This window comes from Sylvia atricapilla, chromosome 14 (assembly GCF_009819655.1).
Source record: "Sylvia atricapilla isolate bSylAtr1 chromosome 14, bSylAtr1.pri, whole genome shotgun sequence".
NCBI classification, from domain to species: Eukaryota; Metazoa; Chordata; class Aves; order Passeriformes; family Sylviidae; genus Sylvia; species Sylvia atricapilla.
Window position 1 is genome coordinate 17,787,549 of NC_089153.1, and position 16,306 is coordinate 17,803,854.

Consider the following 16,306-nt stretch of genomic DNA (forward strand, 5'->3'; position numbering starts at 1 on the left):
TTTAACCCCGAGCCCGTGTGCTGCTGTTGCTGTTGTTTGTCCGCAGCAGGCGCAGGCCGCTGTTGCCCCTCAGCAGCGCCGTGAGCGAGGAGAAGAGGCCGGGCCCGGAGGGATGCCCAGGGAGCGGCTCCTGGGCTCTGCCCCTGCGCTGCTCTGACTCCAGAGGTAACCCAGCCGTCATTTCCCCAAAGGTAGAGCTGAGTGCTTCTACAGGAGGCCTGTGCAGGATTTGAACCTTTATCTGATATTTTCAGTCACAAATGGGGCTGTTTCCCTCTTTGTGTTAGAGCACTGGGCCAGAGCTACTGTTTCTAATTAATTTCTCATGTGTTTTTTTGGGGGGGTCTATTTTCTTCCAACCATCAGTGAATGTCTCTGTGTCACCTGTGCCATCTCCTATTTCATTATTTCCCCTCCCACAGCTGTCCTTACCTACTAACACACAGTTTGCTTTCTCACTTTTCAATATTCTGTTGGGTTTTTTAAAATTTTATAAAGCTACCAATATTTTTTTCAACCTGTAAAATGCTTTATATTTCACATCGTTTTAGATTGGTTACCTGAGTTTTTCTAAAGCTTACTGTGCTATGAAATAGATGCCCCAGATTAATAATTTGAATTGGCTGCATTTGTTGATGTTGCAGAGTGGTGGTAACTCTACAGAGAAGTTAAATGTCTTCAGAGGACAAGGAGGCTCAGGAGGACGAGCTGCTGGCTCTGGCCAGCATCTACGACGAGGATGAGTTTAAGAGAGCAGAGTCTGCCCAAGGAGGAGAAACAAGAATTTGTCTGGACTTGCCTCAAGACTTCAAAATTTTTGTGAGGGGTGAGTTTGAGATGTTTTGTGTTATCCCAAGGGAGGCTTTACCAAGCTCAGGTGGTTGTTGGGGAGTGACCTGAGGGAACAGTGACTGGACAAAGCTGTGGCTCACCCTCTGTTGTGCTTGTTGGGGATTAAAAGTTAAAGCCTCACACACAGAACGTCTTCAGTAAACTTTAAAATCCCAGATGAGTAATAGCACGTCTTTAGAATAATTAAGTTTGTTGATTGGGTTTTTATTCCCCCAAGGATATGTGTTTCCAGGCTCCTGGTTTGTGTAGTATCTGACATTTCACAGTGCTGCTGTTTAACTGCTTTAATCACAGACCTCCAACCCTGGGACATTTTACTGCAGCTGAGAGTTTTGTTATTTAGGGTGGAACAAATAGTTTTAACCCCAGAAATACATCAAGCTCACAGACACTGGATGCTGTCAAACACAGCAACAGTTGGCTAGTTTTCATTTTTCTGTTATTTCTCCCACTGGCCCAGGCAGCTCCACAGAGAGCCTCCAGAGCAGTGGGTTTGAGTATTCCGTGTGCTTCCTGCCTCCCCTCGTGCTGAATTTCGAGTTCCCAGCTGACTACCCATCGACCTCCCCACCCATCTTCACCCTCAGTGGGAAATGGCTCTCCCAGGCCCAGGTTTGCAGAGCATTTTTTCACATTTTGACTGCTGAGTAAGTTAATAGTTAACAGTTAAAGAAAGTAAAAACAAAACAGTGATGTTGCTCCTCAGCTGGTTTTTCTTTTGTCTCTTGCTGTTTTTCATTTGATTGCTATTCTGAGGAGGGAAAACTTGCATCTGTGAGAACTATTTTATGTGTGTTTTATGGATAAAAACTGCTGAATCTGAAGTCAAAGTTTGCACTAAGGACTGGAGGAAGGGAGGAGCCCAGTAAGGAGTTACTCACACTTACTGAAATCAGGAATTCTTTGTTCTTTCCCAGCTCAGCGCTCTTTGCAAACACTTGGACAACGTGTGGGAAGAGAACCGGGGCTGTGTGGTCCTGTTTGCCTGGATACAGTTTCTGAAGGAGGAGACACTGAATTACCTGAATATTTCATCGCCATACGAGCTGAAAATGTGCCCTCAGGGGAAGGGGCAGAGCCGGACACCAGCGGGGTCCCTCGAGGCTGGGAAGGACTGTGGGGGTGCCACAGGCTCTGCCACAACAGAGGAGGAAATCATGGATGCCAGGGCTGTGCAGGATGTGGAGTCCTTGTCCAGTCTGATCAGAGACATCCTGGACTTCGACCAGGCCCAGAGGAGGAAGTGCTTTAACAGTAAGATGTACTCGTGCAGTATCTGCTTCTGTGAGAAGCTGGGCAGTGAGTGCATGCACTTCACCGAGTGCAGCCACGTGTACTGCAAGGCCTGCCTGAAGGACTACTTTGAAATCCAGATCAGGGATGGACAGGTGCACTGCCTCAACTGCCCCGAGCCCAAGTGTTCTTGTGTCGCCACTCCAGGCCAGGTAATTCCCGTGCACAGGGGCTGTGGAGCTCTGGCACCTGAGTTCAGGGCCAGCCTGTGGCTCTGTGTGGTGGACGTTGGCAATCACAGAGTCACTTTGGTTGGCAAAGACCTCCAGAATCACCAAGTCGAGCCTTTGACCCATTCCCACCATGCCACTAAACCGTGGCATGAAGTGCCACATCCTTGGATACTTCTAGGGATGGGCACTCCAAACTTCCCTGGGCAGCCTCTGCCAGGGCCTGACCACCCTTTCCATGAGGAAATTCCTCCAGATACTCAACCTGAGCCTCCCCTGGCACAGCTTGAGGCTGTTTCCTCTTATTCTGTCCCTTGCTTTCTGCGAGCAGATCCTTGTGACCTGGTGGAGAATCTAAAGTGGATTCATCCCTGCTGTTGATACCTTTCCACTGACTTGCTGTTTGTTGCTGCAGCAGGCTCAGAATTACAGATGCAAAGAATCAGAGAATCCCAGGATGGTTTGGGTTGGAAAGGCCCTTACAACTCATCTCATTCCACCTCCTGCAATGGGCAGGGACACCTTTCACTGTTCCAGGCTGCTCCAAGCCCTGTCCAGCCTGGCCTTGGACAATTCCAGGGATCCAGGGGCTGCTACAGCTGCTCTGGGCACCCTGTGCCAGGGCCTCAGTGCATGTGGGTGAAGGATTCCCTCCCTGCCTGTGGCTGTTTGCAGGTGGAGGATTCCGTGTCTGTGGCTGTGTTTGCAGGTGGAGGATTCCCTGTGTGTGGCTGTGTTTGCAGGTGGATGACTCTGTGGCTGTGTTTGCAGGTGGAAGATCCCGTGTCTGTGTTTGCAGGTGGATGACTCTGTGGCTGTGTTTGCAGGTGGAGGATCCCGTGTCTGTGGCTGTGTTTGCAGGTGGATGACTCTGTGGCTGTGTTTGCAGGTGGATGACTCTGTGGCTGTGTTTGCAGGTGGAAGATCCCGTGTCTGTGGCTGTGTTTGCAGGTGGATGACTCTGTGGCTGTGTTTGCAGGTGGAAGATCCCGTGTCTGTGGCTGTTTGCAGGTGGATGACTCTGTGGCGCTGTTTGCAGGGGGATGACTCTGTGGCTGTGTTTGCAGGTGGATGACTCTGTGGCTGTGTTTGCAGGTGGATGACCCTGTGGCTGTGTTTGCAGGTGGATGACTCTGTGGCTGTGTTTGCAGGTGGATGACTCTGTGGCTGTGTTTGCAGGTGGATGACTCTGTGGCTGTGTTTGCAGGTGGATGACTCTGTGGCTGTGTTTGCAGGTGGATGACTCTGTGGCTGTGTTTGCAGGTGGATGACTCTGTGGCTGTGTTTGCAGGTGGATGACTCTGTGGCTGTGTTTGTAGGTGGATGACTCTGTGGCTGTGTTTGCAGGTGGATGACTCTGTGGCTGTGTTTGCAGGTGGATGACTCTGTGGCTGTGTTTGCAGGTGGATGACCCTGTGGCTGTGTTTGCAGGTGGATGACTCTGTGGCTGTGTTTGCAGGTGGATGACTCTGTGGCTGTGTTTGCAGATGGATGACTCTGTGGCTGTGTTTGCAGGTGGATGACTCTGTGGCTGTGTTTGCAGGGGGATGACTCTGTGGCTGTGTTTGCAGGGGGATGACTCTGTGGCTGTGTTTGCAGGTGGATGACTCTGTGGCTGTTTGCAGGTGGAGGACTCTGTGGCTGTGTTTGCAGGTGGATGACTCTGGCTGTGTTTGCAGGTGGAAGATCCCGTGTCTGTGGCTGTGTTTGCAGGTGGAGGACTCTGTGGCTGTGTTTGCAGGTGGAAGATCCCATGTCTGTGGCTGTGTTTGCAGATGAATGACTCTGTGGCTGTGTTTGCAGGTGGATGACTCTGTGGCTGTGTTTGCAGGTGGAGGATCCCGTGTCTGTGGCTGTGTTTGCAGGTGGATGACTCTGTGGCTGTTTGCAGGTGAAGGAGCTGGTCGGGGAGGAGCTCTTTGCCCGCTATGACCGCCTGCTGCTGCAGTCCAGCCTGGACCTGATGGCTGATGTGGTTTACTGCCCCCGGCCCGGCTGCCAGACCCCCGTGATGCAGGAGCCCGGCTGCACCATGGGCATCTGCTCCTGCTGCAACTACGCCTTCTGCACCCTCTGCAAGATGACTTACCATGGCGTGTCCCCCTGCAAGGTCACTGCAGGTGAGTCACCTCCCCCTGGGCTCTGCAGCCACACCCAGGCACAGCTGAATCCTGGGTGGAAAAGGCCAAAGTTGAGTGAGGGAACTCCTCGCCCTGAGCTTTCTGAAATGCACATTCATTTGGAGGAGGAGGGCTGTTGCTGGCAGTTAAATATTCCTTTGGTGAGACTCCTCGGCTCAGGAGCTCCCTAAACTGCTGATTGTCAGATGCTGAGAGGCTATAAGAGGGATTTACATTTTTAAGTGTTTTATTACTTTATATTTTCACTACTTTGTATTGTCAGAGTTAATGCTGGAATCAGGTGGAGGCTTCTCTCTGTGTCTGGCCTCAAATTCCTGTGACAGAATTCCATTAAATATATCATCAGAAAAAAAAAATCTCCATTTTTAGTTTATTTTACATTGTTCTAATTCCATCAACAGATCTCTGTTATAATAAAACAGTGTAAAACTGCTGAATTTTGGGGCAGAGTGGTTCTAATATTACCATCTTATGTATTTTATTCGTTTCCTTGCTTTTTAATTTATGATGTTATTGCTCTTTGAGAATCTTTATGCTGTGTTTAGCTGGACTTCTATATCTAATATCCTACAAAAGCTGTCTGGTTTGGTTTGATTTTGCCCTCCAGAGAAATTAATGGATTTGAGGAACGAGTATTTAGAAGCAGATGAGACAACTAAAAAATTTTTGGAACAACGCTATGGCAAGAGAGTGATTCAGAAGGCCCTGGAGGAGATGGAGAGTAAGGAATGGCTGGAGAAGAACTCCAAGGCTTGTCCCTGCTGTGGCACCCCCATCGAGGTGAGTGGGGAGGGAAAGGCTGGGGAATCATGGCACAGAAAATAACCCACAGGGAGGCAGTGCTGGGTGTGTGGGAGGCTCTAGGGAGAGGAAATCTCTAGGAAATACCAAGAGAACTTTCCATTTCTGTGTGACACGGAAAAGGGGGGCAGGTGATATTTGTGGATCCCAAGGACTGGAGTACAAACAGTGGCTCCCACACTAAGCAGATCCAGGCTGACTCTGGATCTATATGAATCCTTTTGTTTTCCAGGTGTTTCAGGCTACTTCTGCTTCACATTAGAGCCAGGAAATCCATCCAACTTCAGAAAAATACTGATTTCCAGTACTTTCAGTGTTATAACCACATTCCAGCTCCCAGTGCAAACGCCAGTGTGTGCTGGAGCCAGGGGGACACATGTCCCCTGACTGCTGTGGCTCTGAGGGCTGTTGGCAGAGAGGAACTGAATCCTGCCACAGCAGGCTTCTCTTATCACCACTTCTTGGTGTTTTTTTCCCCCAGAAACTGGATGGCTGTAACAAGATGACCTGCACAGGGTGCATGCAGTATTTCTGCTGGCTCTGCATGGGCTCCCTGTCCCGGGCCAACCCCTACAGGCACTTCAACGACCCCTCCTCGCCCTGCTTCAACAGGTCAGTGCCTCAGGGGCCTCCCCACTGCTGCAGCTCTGGTTTCTGCTTTCCCTCACAGCCTCTCCTAGAGTCTTGCCTGAAATCTGTAGCTACAGTTCAAGACACAGTTTCTCCTCTCAAATATTTGCACTAACGGTAAAAATCGGGAGTGATTCAGGATGTGGTTTTGCTTTTTAAGAGCTTTGGGTTTAAAATTCTGGAGGAGTCTTCTGAGCCTGTTCCTGATGTTTTTGGCCTCACCCTTTCTGTGGTGCCACAGCCTGCAGGGAAGTGTTTCCCTGCCAATGCTCAGGAGCAGCTCGAGGATTTGGGGAAGAGCTGCTTTAAGGAGCTGCAGATTTGTCTCACATTCCCTTGGGGAAGAGCCAAGGGACAGGGGTGCTGCTGTGGGACAGGTGACAGGAGGGTGACAGTGGCAGCCTCTCTTCCACGGGGCACAGATGGTGGTTGGTGATACTGAGAAAACCAGGGGAAATTGGTGTGCTCTTGTTGCATTTAGGGTGATACTTTTAAAACATATTTGCCTTTTTTTTGACACCCTGGTATCATGGATTTTCTGTCTTGCAGATTGTTTCAAGCCATGCACATCGACGATGGGGAGTTCTGGGAAGGGGAAGATGATGATTAATAGCTTCCTCCAGTGCCAAAAGGTGAACAAACCAGGGACAGATGCTTTTTGTGTGTCCTTTGTTTGCTTTTCACTTCCGTTGTGTGACAGAAGAGTGGTAACTGCCCTGCACTGCAGGACACTCACACCTCAGAGCCTGTTGCCAAAACCAAAGGAAACTTTTCCCCATCCTGGGATCAACGTCATCATGGAATGCCCAAACAAACATGTCCATTATTAAAGAAGTCAGAAATTGGAAAACCACTGGAAAAACACATACCAAGAGGTGCCCCTTTTTTAAAAGCCAACAGAAAAAACTGAAGCCTCAAATCCTGGAAGTATTTTGGGGGTTTCCTTTAGGGAGACTGACCCTTGGAGACTCTTGGATCATGATTTTTGTGGGGTTTGGGGTGGTTTGGTGGAGCTGTGGTGCTCTCTCTGGAGCTGCTTGGACTGGGGGAGTTTTCTGATACAAGACAGAAAAGTTCTGTATTCAGCAACAAAGTTTGTTGCTATTATGAATTTCCTGATGTGCTTCTCTGAAAAGCAGCTCCTGGCTCTGTCACTGGTACTTTCTAATGAACATTAAAGCTGATTATCCCCAACCCTTCTTGCTGGCTGCTGTGCCTGAGCCTTTGCATCCCTGAGAGCTTGGGCAGAAAATGACCAACAGGTATTTCCAGGGATTTCTGTGAGGTTGGTGACTCCCAGTGTTGCTGTTGGATTCCCTCACGTTGCCTGTCCTTGTTTTGGCAGGGATGAGTGCCAAGGCAGTGAGCTGAGGATGTGACCAGTGAGAGGGTGGAAAGTATCAGGAAGAGATGAACTTGAATTCTTCAAGATACTGACAATTATCTTGTGTTCTCAGTTGATGAAGTAATTTATTTTTTATTAACTCTTCATATAAGAAATTTGATTGTTGATACTTTTGCTTCTGGACTAGATCCTTTACATCTACTGGTTTTGCACTTCAAATTATTTCAGAAACCAAATTGTGTCCCCTAAAATCTCTCAGCAAGTGGTTTTGAGAGTGTGGAGGTGATTAGTGGAGGCAAACACTGATTTTTTACAAGTTTTTCCACTTACAGAACAGTCTGAAAGTTTATTTGGAAACTAAAGCTGCATGAACTGTGTTCAAGAACAGCAGGGCATGGATGGAAAGCTCTGGAGTGAGACTCCTCAGGAACTCAGGGCAGTCACAGCTCACTCAGTTCTGACTGAGAGTTAATAAATTTATCCTGGGATGTGTGGCCACAATGAGTGGCTTCAGTTCCCTGTGCAGAGGAGTTTGCACTGTTGGAACTGGCACAGGGATTAAAAACATGAAAGGAAGAGCAAATCTCACCTCAGCTGAAGCTCTAGGTCAGTGTGTAGGAAAAGTGATTGTTGTGTATGAGTTTGTTGGTTTGAGTTGTATTTCCTGCACCTTTCACATGCACTAAATTGACTTTAAGATGGTATAAACACAGTGTCCCTGTTTGTCTTCCTTCTGGCACGGATTTGGCAGCACAGGTGTGCCCAGGTCTCCTGGGAATGGGACAGCCCAGAGCTCCCACCTGGAGTTCTCCCTCAGAGAAAAACCAGCTAAGGGCAAGGAAAGGGGGAACAGCAGGAGTTCTTCCCACCAAACTGCCCCCAGGCAGCTTTGGTACCATGAGCACAACTGAGACTGAGCACCAGAGACAGGCAAATATCACCATTTAAAAAAATTAAAGACGTTTAGTGAAGAAAGTTACATTACAGATCAACAACTTACAAAATCTCTGTATAAAGAAAATAAATGTTTGCCCAGTTTTCTTGCCCCTTGTGTGAGAGCACTGGATAGTAATGCCAGGTATCACATTTCAGAATTGGTGGGGTCTTGGCTGTTGTCCACCTCTATGAGGTGTCTGTAATTAAACAGAGGCTGCAGCCAGTAGGAACAGGGTGTTTCCTTTGGGACTAAGTTGGCATTTCCTCAGAGAAACAGAAAATTCTGGAGAAGAGAGAGCACCAGGTATAGCAAATCATACCTGGGCCTGAACGTGAACAAGGGCTTTGTGTGACAACAGTGACAAGTCCAACATGTGGCTCAGAGCAGGGCTCAGCCAGGATTTATCCAGTCAGGTCTTGGCAGCCTCCTGCAGAAAGAGCCTGCACAGCTGGGAGGATGCTGTCCCACTGCTTCCTGTTCCCACAGTGGGGTTTTATCCTCCGCAGCAGGAGCGTGGTGTCTCCATCAGGCCCCACTGTCCCTTCTCCTCCTCCCCCGGTTCCATCTTCCTGCTGCCCTCTCGTGGCTGCGGGTGCTGCTCTGAGCTTTCCCTTCTCCAGCTGGACAATCCTCTTTGCCAGGATTCTAATGCAGGAGTGTTTCATGGAGGAGGAAGGAATAACACCAGGTACTTGTCCTAACTGCAAGGAATACACCCCGAAGTGATCACCCACTTGTTTCTGCAACATTTCTCCTCACAATTCAGTTCTGCAGCCTTCAGTCAATTCACAGGTTAAACAATTCACTCTTCAATTCCTTCAGAGAATGAGTTGGTGGCAGAAGTTTGTGGAACACGGAACACTGGATCCCATCCTCCTTTGGTTAATTAAGGCAGGTGTTTGGTATCTGTCTCTTTAATGGAGAGAAGGAACCATATGATCATTCTGCTAATTTAAAAAGAAATATGAGCTCAGTTTCTGCAGCAATTCCCTTTTGTCCCAGCTGTTTTCAGCAGCTGGTTCAGCACTGCCCCAGCACATTAATCACTGTACGGCTTCTTGGACTGGCTCCTCTCCGCTCCCATCTCCTTCATGCTGTACAAGGGCTCCACGAGCTTGTTGTGAACCAGCATTAAACCTGATGGAGAGAGTCAAAAGACAATTTAAGTAGAATAAAGGCAAGTTCTCCTTCACTGGATGCTAATGGAATTAGACATTCCTGTTGATTTGTGCTTTTGCTCCCACACCGAGCATTAAGCATTTACATTGTACTACTGTGGTATATTTAAGGAATACACTCATTTGGCAGTTAATTATACAGCAACAGTGGCTCCTAAAAATGTAACAGAAGAGCTGCCTGGGCTGGTCAACCATTCACCTTTGAAGTATTTCACTGTTTTGACTTTGAGCTCCAGCGTGGCGTCCTCGTCGCAGACGAACACGGTGTTGGGGTGCTGCTGGAAGGCCGACACCGTCCACATGTGGTTGACACCATCCTCGATGGCTTTGTACAAAGCAAAGGCTTTGTGGGCTCCTGTGATCAGGATCATCACCTGCAGACACACACAGGGGTGCTCAGGGAGAGCCCAAGCACGCCCTGCCCAGCTGAGAATGGGGACAGCCCTGTCACCCTCCCCACAGCCACTTCTCTGTGCTGCTGCTCCTCTGCCTGCTTCAGCTCTCAGTGAGATCACAGCCTGGTGGGTCACTGGAATGATCATCTGGGCACCTGTACACTGAGATTTAACAGGCATAGATCAAATAGGCTCCAGTAAAAGTGGTCCACACAGTTTTCATCACCTGCTGGTGTGACATCAACTCAACCTGATTTCTGCAGTTACTCTCCAGGTGAGATTCCTAACCAAAGACACCCTCCCAAACCTTCTGGCTCCCTGGGGGGAACAGCTGCAGCAGGGTTACACAAACACAAGTGCCAGCAGAGATGGAGCAAGAACCTCTCCACGGTGTTGCAGGGTGCCAGAGGACAGGAGGGTCAGGCATTCTGTGGCAGGAATACTCTACGCCACAGGACACGTGGCTGCTCCTGAACAGGATAACCTTTGGCTGCTCCAGAGGGTCTGCAGGAAGCCACTTCTCATTTCCTCACCTCTCTGGCATCCATGACAGTGCCTACTCCAACTGTCAAAGCCATGGTGGGCACTTTGGAGAGGTCCCCATCAAAGAACCTGGCGTTGGCCAGAATGGTGTCCATGGCCAAGGTCTTCACTCGTGTCCTGGACACCAAACTGGATCCCGGCTCGTTGAAGGCGATGTGACCGTCGGGGCCAATACCTGGGACAGGGACAGCAGAGGGTCAGCTGTGGGAGCACAGCCAGCAGCTCTCCCAGGAGAAGGACAGACAGAAAAAACCCTGCAATTCCTCTGCTCCAGCTCAGGTTTGTGTCTGGCAGGAACAACAGCAAGAGCCCCCTCAGAAGGCACCAGACAATTCCCTGATTGTGCTGGGACAATAACAAAGCAAAAGTAGGTGGCAGAACCTTATGGCAAACTGATGGGAAGAGCTTGTGTGGGAAAAGCTACTCCCAGCAGCTTCCTGTTGCCACTGATAATTGATAAAATACTTCATATTTGTGCAATTCTAGCCCTTCCCATTTCTCCTGTTCACATTTCCTGAACGATTCACTGACTGCACTGAAAGACCTAAAGCTGGGAGTGGTGTGTGGGGAGACAAGGCTGCCAGGACACAGCAGTGCCCAGGGCTGTGGGGTGGATTTCACTGCAAATGAACAATCCTGACAATAAATGACAGCTGGGGAGGACAGGCACAGCTTTGGGACAGGGTTTAGAGGCTGCTGCTCTCGGGTTCTCACCTCCAACAAAGAGCTCGATGCCTCCAGCTGCTTTGATTTTCTCCTCAAATGCATCACACTCCGCCTGGAGATCAGGGGCATTTCCATCCAAGATGTGGACGTTTTCTGGTGAGATGTCAATGTGCTTGAAGAAGTTATTCCACATGAAGGAATGGTAACTTTCTGGGTGATCCCTCGGGAGACCTGGTGACAGAACACACAGGGCTGAAGCCAGCTGGAACAGTATCACCCATACCAAAGCACTTCTATACCCCTGCAGTGGCTTTGGTGACAGAGCACTGCTCTCCCTGTCCTTTGTCACACCCTCAGCTTTCAGAGTTGTTTGTATTTCCCTAAATACCAGAATTAAAATCACCCTCTGTAGGACACGTGCTCATATTAACATTCGACACATGTTCAAAACCCAGGTCTAGGCTGTGCCTTGTCTTTACTGCCCTTTTCCCATTTCATATTAGTAAGAATTCTTAAAAAACTGTGCAGAAGCCTGGGAAATAATTATTACATAATTATTGCATATTTACCCCCCTTGAATGCTGTAAACCTGCACTGGACTGCTTATTCCCTAATCCTGCTTGATTGGGATTATTCACCAAAAAACCCCTCTTGACCAGGATAAAATTAGCATTAGCAAATATTTAGCTTATATGTTTTTCACCTTTGGATCTATTTCCTCTGAGGAAACTGTTTCACCATGACTTGAGAAATGACAGTCCCTTGCTGTCTCAGCAGGAGATACCAGAGGGCACTCAGGGAACACACTGGTCATTGCAAGGGACCTTTATAATCCCAGAGCAAAGGTGGAATTTAACACTGCACGCTGAGCCTGCAGTGATAAGCTGTCCCTTACCTGGTCAGCACCTGAGTGCAGCTAACACACAACAGTGTCTGTAACAGTGTGGGCTACACTGGGCAACACCCAGTATCCAGTTTTGTCCACACCTTTTCAAACCTATGGAAAAACTGCAAATTTTTTCCCATAGGTTTTCAAATTGTCCCCTTTTGCTAATTCCCTGGGGGTGTCTAAGCAAAGAGTGGAGGTGGCACTCAGAGCCACCGTTGAGCTGACACGGTGATGGGGGGTCATATTTTGGACTCGATGATCTCAGAGGTCCTTTCCATCCTAACTGATGCTGTAACTCTGTGAAATGTCTCTCTTACCTGGACAGGTGGATTTCGGGCACCGCCAGGCTCTGCCGAGCTAAGGGCAGGGACACAGGTGACAGGGCGACACTCACCCACGTACTCGTCCATGTTGAAGGTCTTCACGTACTTGAAGGAGAGGTCCCCGTTGCGGTAGTACTCCACCAGTTTGCTGTAGCAGCCCAGGGGCGTGCTGCCTGCGGGGAGCGGGGAGTCTCAGCCGGGAGCGGGGGTCCCGGGCCCGTCCGCCCCCCGGCACCCACCTGTGGGCAGCCCCAGCGTGAAGAAGCGCCCGGGGCCGGGCCCGAACTGCACGATGCGGTTGCGGATGTATTTGGCCGCCCATTCGCTGGCCTGAGAGTAATTCTCCAGGATGATGAGCTTCATGGTGGGACCGCCCGGCGCCGCCGCTGCCTCCCGGGATCGCCTTCGCCGGGGATCGCCTTCGCCGGGGATCGCCTCCGCCGGGGATCGCCGCCGCCTCCCGGACCGCCTCTGTCCCAAACCTCCGGTTCCCCCCGGCTCGGCCCTGCCCTCGGGCCGGGATCACTTCCGCGGGCCGGGAAGCGCCGCCCGGGCCGCCCCCCGTGGGCGGAGAGCGCCGGGCTCGGCCCCGAGGGACGGACACGGGGGGACCGGGAGGGACCGGCGGGGACCGGGAGAGCCAGAGTGGGGCTGGATTCTGTACAGCGGGGCTGGAATACAGCCTGGGGATGGAATACAGCCTGGGGCTGGAATACTGTACAGCGGGGATGGAATTCTGTACAGCCTGGGGCTGGAATACTGTACAGCGGGGATGGAATACAGCCTGGGGCTGGAATTCCGTATAACGGGGAACCCAGCCTGGGGTTGGAATACTTACAGCGGGGATGGAATTCTGTACAGCCTGGGGATGGAATACTGTACAGCGGGGCTGGAATACAGCCTGGGGCTGGAATTCTGTACAGCGGGGATGGAATACTGTACAGCCTGGGGATGGAATTCTGTATAACGAGGAACCCAGCCTGGGGCTGGAATACTGTACAGCGGGGATGGAATACAGCCTGGGGCTGGAATTCTGTACAGCGGGGATGGAATACTGTACAGCCTGGGGATGGAATTCTGTATTACGGGGAACCCATCCTGGGGCTGGAATACTGTACAGCGGGGATGGAATACAGCCTGGGGATGGAATTCCGTACAGCAGGGAACCCAGCCTGGGGCTGGAATTCTGCGCAAGGCGAATCCAGCCTGGGGTTGGGGTATAGCAGAACGCCCGAATCCAGCCTGGCGCTGGAATTCTGCAGAAGGCCCGAATCCAGACGGGAATGATGCGTTTGCGGCTGCCAAGCGGCCTCTGGGGTGAATCAGCCACCACACTCAAGTGCGCCCGTTGTCCAGGCAAAGCTGTGGGAAGCGATGTGTCCTCCAAATACATGGAAACGGCCATAAGTATCTCGATGTGATTCTGCCGGAGTGTCACTGTCACAGCAGGGATCCACCCGACTCTGTCCTTCAGCTTTTCAGCCCTAAAGCGAAACTCCCCAGTCTTCTCCCACCAAAAGGAGCTGCTGCCACACTTGAACTGTTCTGTAGGGACTCACTTTGGGGCACGTTGGGGTTGTTCTGAGGGACGGAGAGACCATGATCTCTGTCTGTCCTTGCTGCTCCTGGCACAGTGGCATCCCCAAAACACCTTCCAGCGGTTGCTCCAGCTGCCTCCAAGCTCTCATGAAAATGTGCCCGACCTCTCCTTGCACAGGCTTGGTTCATTGTTGTGATACAAAGCTCTTACTTCAAAGTCAAACCGATTTTCAGTTTCATCGGAAGGAAAGACGAGCTACAAATTGCTTTGCTGGGTTCCAGCCCATGCAGTTCCTTCTCATTTTAATGATTCCAATGACCTGGCTGGAACCAGCGCTCCCGGTGTTGTCTCATCCTGGAGAGGCTGCGGAATGATGACGGCTGTAGCCGGAGGGCTGCGGGCAGACACGGGGAACAGGCCACAGAGACTAGATCAATTCCATGGGCACGCGTTTCCTCAGCAGTGTGAGCCCACGGGCGGGTGTCTGGGTGGTTATTGTTGGCTGAGGAGCTGACAGCAGCGGCGTTCCCGGCTCTCCCGCAGGGCAGGGCAGCCTGGCCTCTGGCTCTGTGGGACACAGCTCCTCACTTGTGCCATCGGGGCCATTTCGGTGTCACAGAGCCCTGGGTCCCACGGACACTGGCAGGAGTCTCTGGCATCGGAGGGTTCGGAGGCACGGGACCGAGGTGCTGGGATAACCGGTGCTGGGATGGAGGCGATGGGAGGCTGAGGTCTGCATCCTTCCCATCCTGGAGCTGCCTCAGTCTTTTCTCCAGGATGCTGCCAGCACGAAGGTGAGCGCACACCTGACCTGCACACACACCTGGGAGTTCCCACATCACCCCTGTTGTGTCACAACTGCAGCTGGTGGTGTGCAAAGCCGAAACTGCCGCAGGGCTCGGCGGGGAGAGAACCGAGAACCGGCACCGGGCTCTGCAGAGAGCGCCCATCGCATCTCTCGGTTACCGTGGAAACGCGGCCGGCGCTCGGCAATCCCCGAAAAGCGAATCCTGCAGGCACAGCCCGGTAAGGAATTGATTGCAGGAGCCACCACGGACTTCCCTCGGCGGTGAGCTCTAGGGAAGCGACTTGGGGACCGTGGGCTTTGTCTTGGCTCAGAGCGGCCTTGGACAGTGTCACCTCATCCGCTGCCAGTGTCCCGGGCAGCTGCAGCGCACCAAGGTGCAGGAGGAGCCGACAGCTCCCTGAAAAAGCCAAACACGTTTTGCTGAGAGCAAAACCTGCAGCAGAGGCAGGCCCACAGCCCGCGGATCCACCGCCCTCCTCCGAGCTGCTCCGGGGCTGCTGATGCCTGTGACTCGCACGAGGGGTATTTTTAGGTATGATAATTTCTGCCCGTTATTGTTCCTGCATTTCCAGCGAGCTGTTCACATGCTGAAGAACTTCCTGGTGTCTGAAGAGGCTGATTTTCCTTCCTTGCGAAAGCAGCAGATGGAAGGAAACAAACACTTCTCTTCAGGAGAAGTTGAAGTTTAATGGGGGCAGCTCTAACAAACACAGCATTTTCTTTTGCCCCAGCGGGAAGGGATCAGAGTCAGCAGTGCTCAGAGACCAGGCCTTTTGCTATTGGGAACTGCTGGTGAGCACTGGGATTCTTTTCCTGAAACAGCAACAATTAAAAAATCATCTCCATGAAGAATCCTCTCTCCAAATCCTGTAATTAAAAAGGTTTTTTAATATCCACCACCAGTCACCTCTTCCTGCTCCAGCATGTTCCATTTGCCTTCTGACCCCAATTCATAAGAAAAGGAGAAATAATAGATCTGGAGGGGAGCTGCTTTTTCCTGCAAGCCCCACTCACATCTTATCTCTCCCAGCAGCACCCAGATCGTAGTTAGGATATTTTGGGGGTCACAACAAGCCTATGTGTAGGGCAATGCATGAACAGGCACCACTGCAGAGCACCCATGCCAGCCCCTTCCCGTTTTGTCAGGTTCCCATGACAAAGCTGTCAGGACTTCACTCCTCAACAGGTTCAAAACTGCCAGCCTAAGGAGTAAGGGATTTAATCTGGAGAGCAAAGTTAAATCAACCACTGGTAAATTGTGATTTCTCCAGGAGGCTGAAGAAATAACGGAGCAAATAACAAAGGCCATTGGTGAAATCAGAGAGCTGGGGCCCCTAGAGTCAGGCTGGGCTGAGCTGGCTGTGCTGTGTGGAGGCAGTTTGGAGCTCAGCTCTGCCTTGCAGCATCCAGCACAACTCACTGCATGCCTCCGTATCTGCCCCTCAGTTCTGCTGCTGGGTTTCAGAGGGAGAGAACTCCCATTGGAAAAGTCTTCCAATTCAGTGCTACCATTGTTTCCATTCCTCCTCCTCACAATACTCCTGCCTTATTGGGGCATAATTTTCCCCACCAGTGAACAAGGCACTGCCTCCACCCGGCTCTGGGCGGGCTGTGGGATGTGTGGCTGTGCTCACTGGGGCTCTCCTCATTCCAGCAGACCCCGTGTGACCCAGTGGCTTTTGTTGTTGCAACAAACACCAGAATTACAGCTGCCTGTTTGTCCAAAACCCCATAGAGAGCCCACACCTGCAGAACCTGCTGCTTCCAAAGCTGTGGGGCAGCTTCCTTGGGCACA

At 51.1% G+C, this 16,306-nt stretch overlaps 2 protein-coding genes across 3 annotated transcripts; one reads left to right on the plus strand and one right to left on the minus strand.

Moving 5' to 3' along the window:
• The first annotated feature begins 46 nt into the window (after positions 1-46).
• On the plus strand, positions 47-8,278 carry RNF14 (ring finger protein 14). 2 transcript variants are annotated; one of them, XM_066329425.1, is made up of 9 exons: positions 47-165; positions 645-826; positions 1,313-1,464; positions 1,770-2,297; positions 4,207-4,435; positions 5,064-5,236; positions 5,739-5,869; positions 6,437-6,519; positions 7,233-8,278. In XM_066329425.1, the coding sequence occupies exons 2-8, from the start codon at positions 673-675 to the stop codon at positions 6,495-6,497; spliced, it is 1,428 nt and encodes a 475-aa protein (XP_066185522.1). In that variant the 5' UTR covers positions 47-165; positions 645-672; the 3' UTR covers positions 6,498-6,519; positions 7,233-8,278. The 2 variants fall into 2 exon arrangements, with proteins under 2 accessions (XP_066185522.1, XP_066185521.1); XM_066329424.1 differs by lacking the exon at positions 7,233-8,278 and having other exon boundaries at positions 6,437-7,081.
• On the minus strand, positions 8,178-12,577 carry GNPDA1 (glucosamine-6-phosphate deaminase 1). Its single transcript, XM_066329426.1, has 6 exons — positions 12,403-12,577; positions 12,235-12,336; positions 11,000-11,182; positions 10,276-10,460; positions 9,547-9,721; positions 8,178-9,306 (listed from the first exon to the last, which is right to left on the minus strand). The coding sequence occupies exons 1-6, from the start codon at positions 12,524-12,526 to the stop codon at positions 9,209-9,211; spliced, it is 867 nt and encodes a 288-aa protein (XP_066185523.1). The 5' UTR covers positions 12,527-12,577; the 3' UTR covers positions 8,178-9,208.
• Positions 12,578-16,306: the final 3,729 nt, after the last annotated feature.

Coding starts and splice junctions, on each gene's coding strand:
- RNF14 (XM_066329425.1), top strand. CDS start 673: ATGTCTTCAGAGGACAAGGAGGCTCAGGAGGACGAGCTGCTGGCTCTG. Junction 2,298..4,206: donor GTGTCGCCACTCCAGGCCAG/GTAATTCCCGTG, acceptor GGCTGTTTGCAG/GTGAAGGAGCTGGTCGGGGA. Junction 4,436..5,063: donor CCCCTGCAAGGTCACTGCAG/GTGAGTCACCTC, acceptor TTTGCCCTCCAG/AGAAATTAATGGATTTGAGG.
- GNPDA1 (XM_066329426.1), bottom strand. CDS start 12,526: ATGAAGCTCATCATCCTGGAGAATTACTCTCAGGCCAGCGAATGGGCG. Junction 12,337..12,402: donor CACGCTGGGGCTGCCCACAG/GTGGGTGCCGGG, acceptor CGCTCCCCGCAG/GCAGCACGCCCCTGGGCTGC. Junction 9,307..9,546: donor AACAGTGAAATACTTCAAAG/GTGAATGGTTGA, acceptor TCTCTCCATCAG/GTTTAATGCTGGTTCACAAC.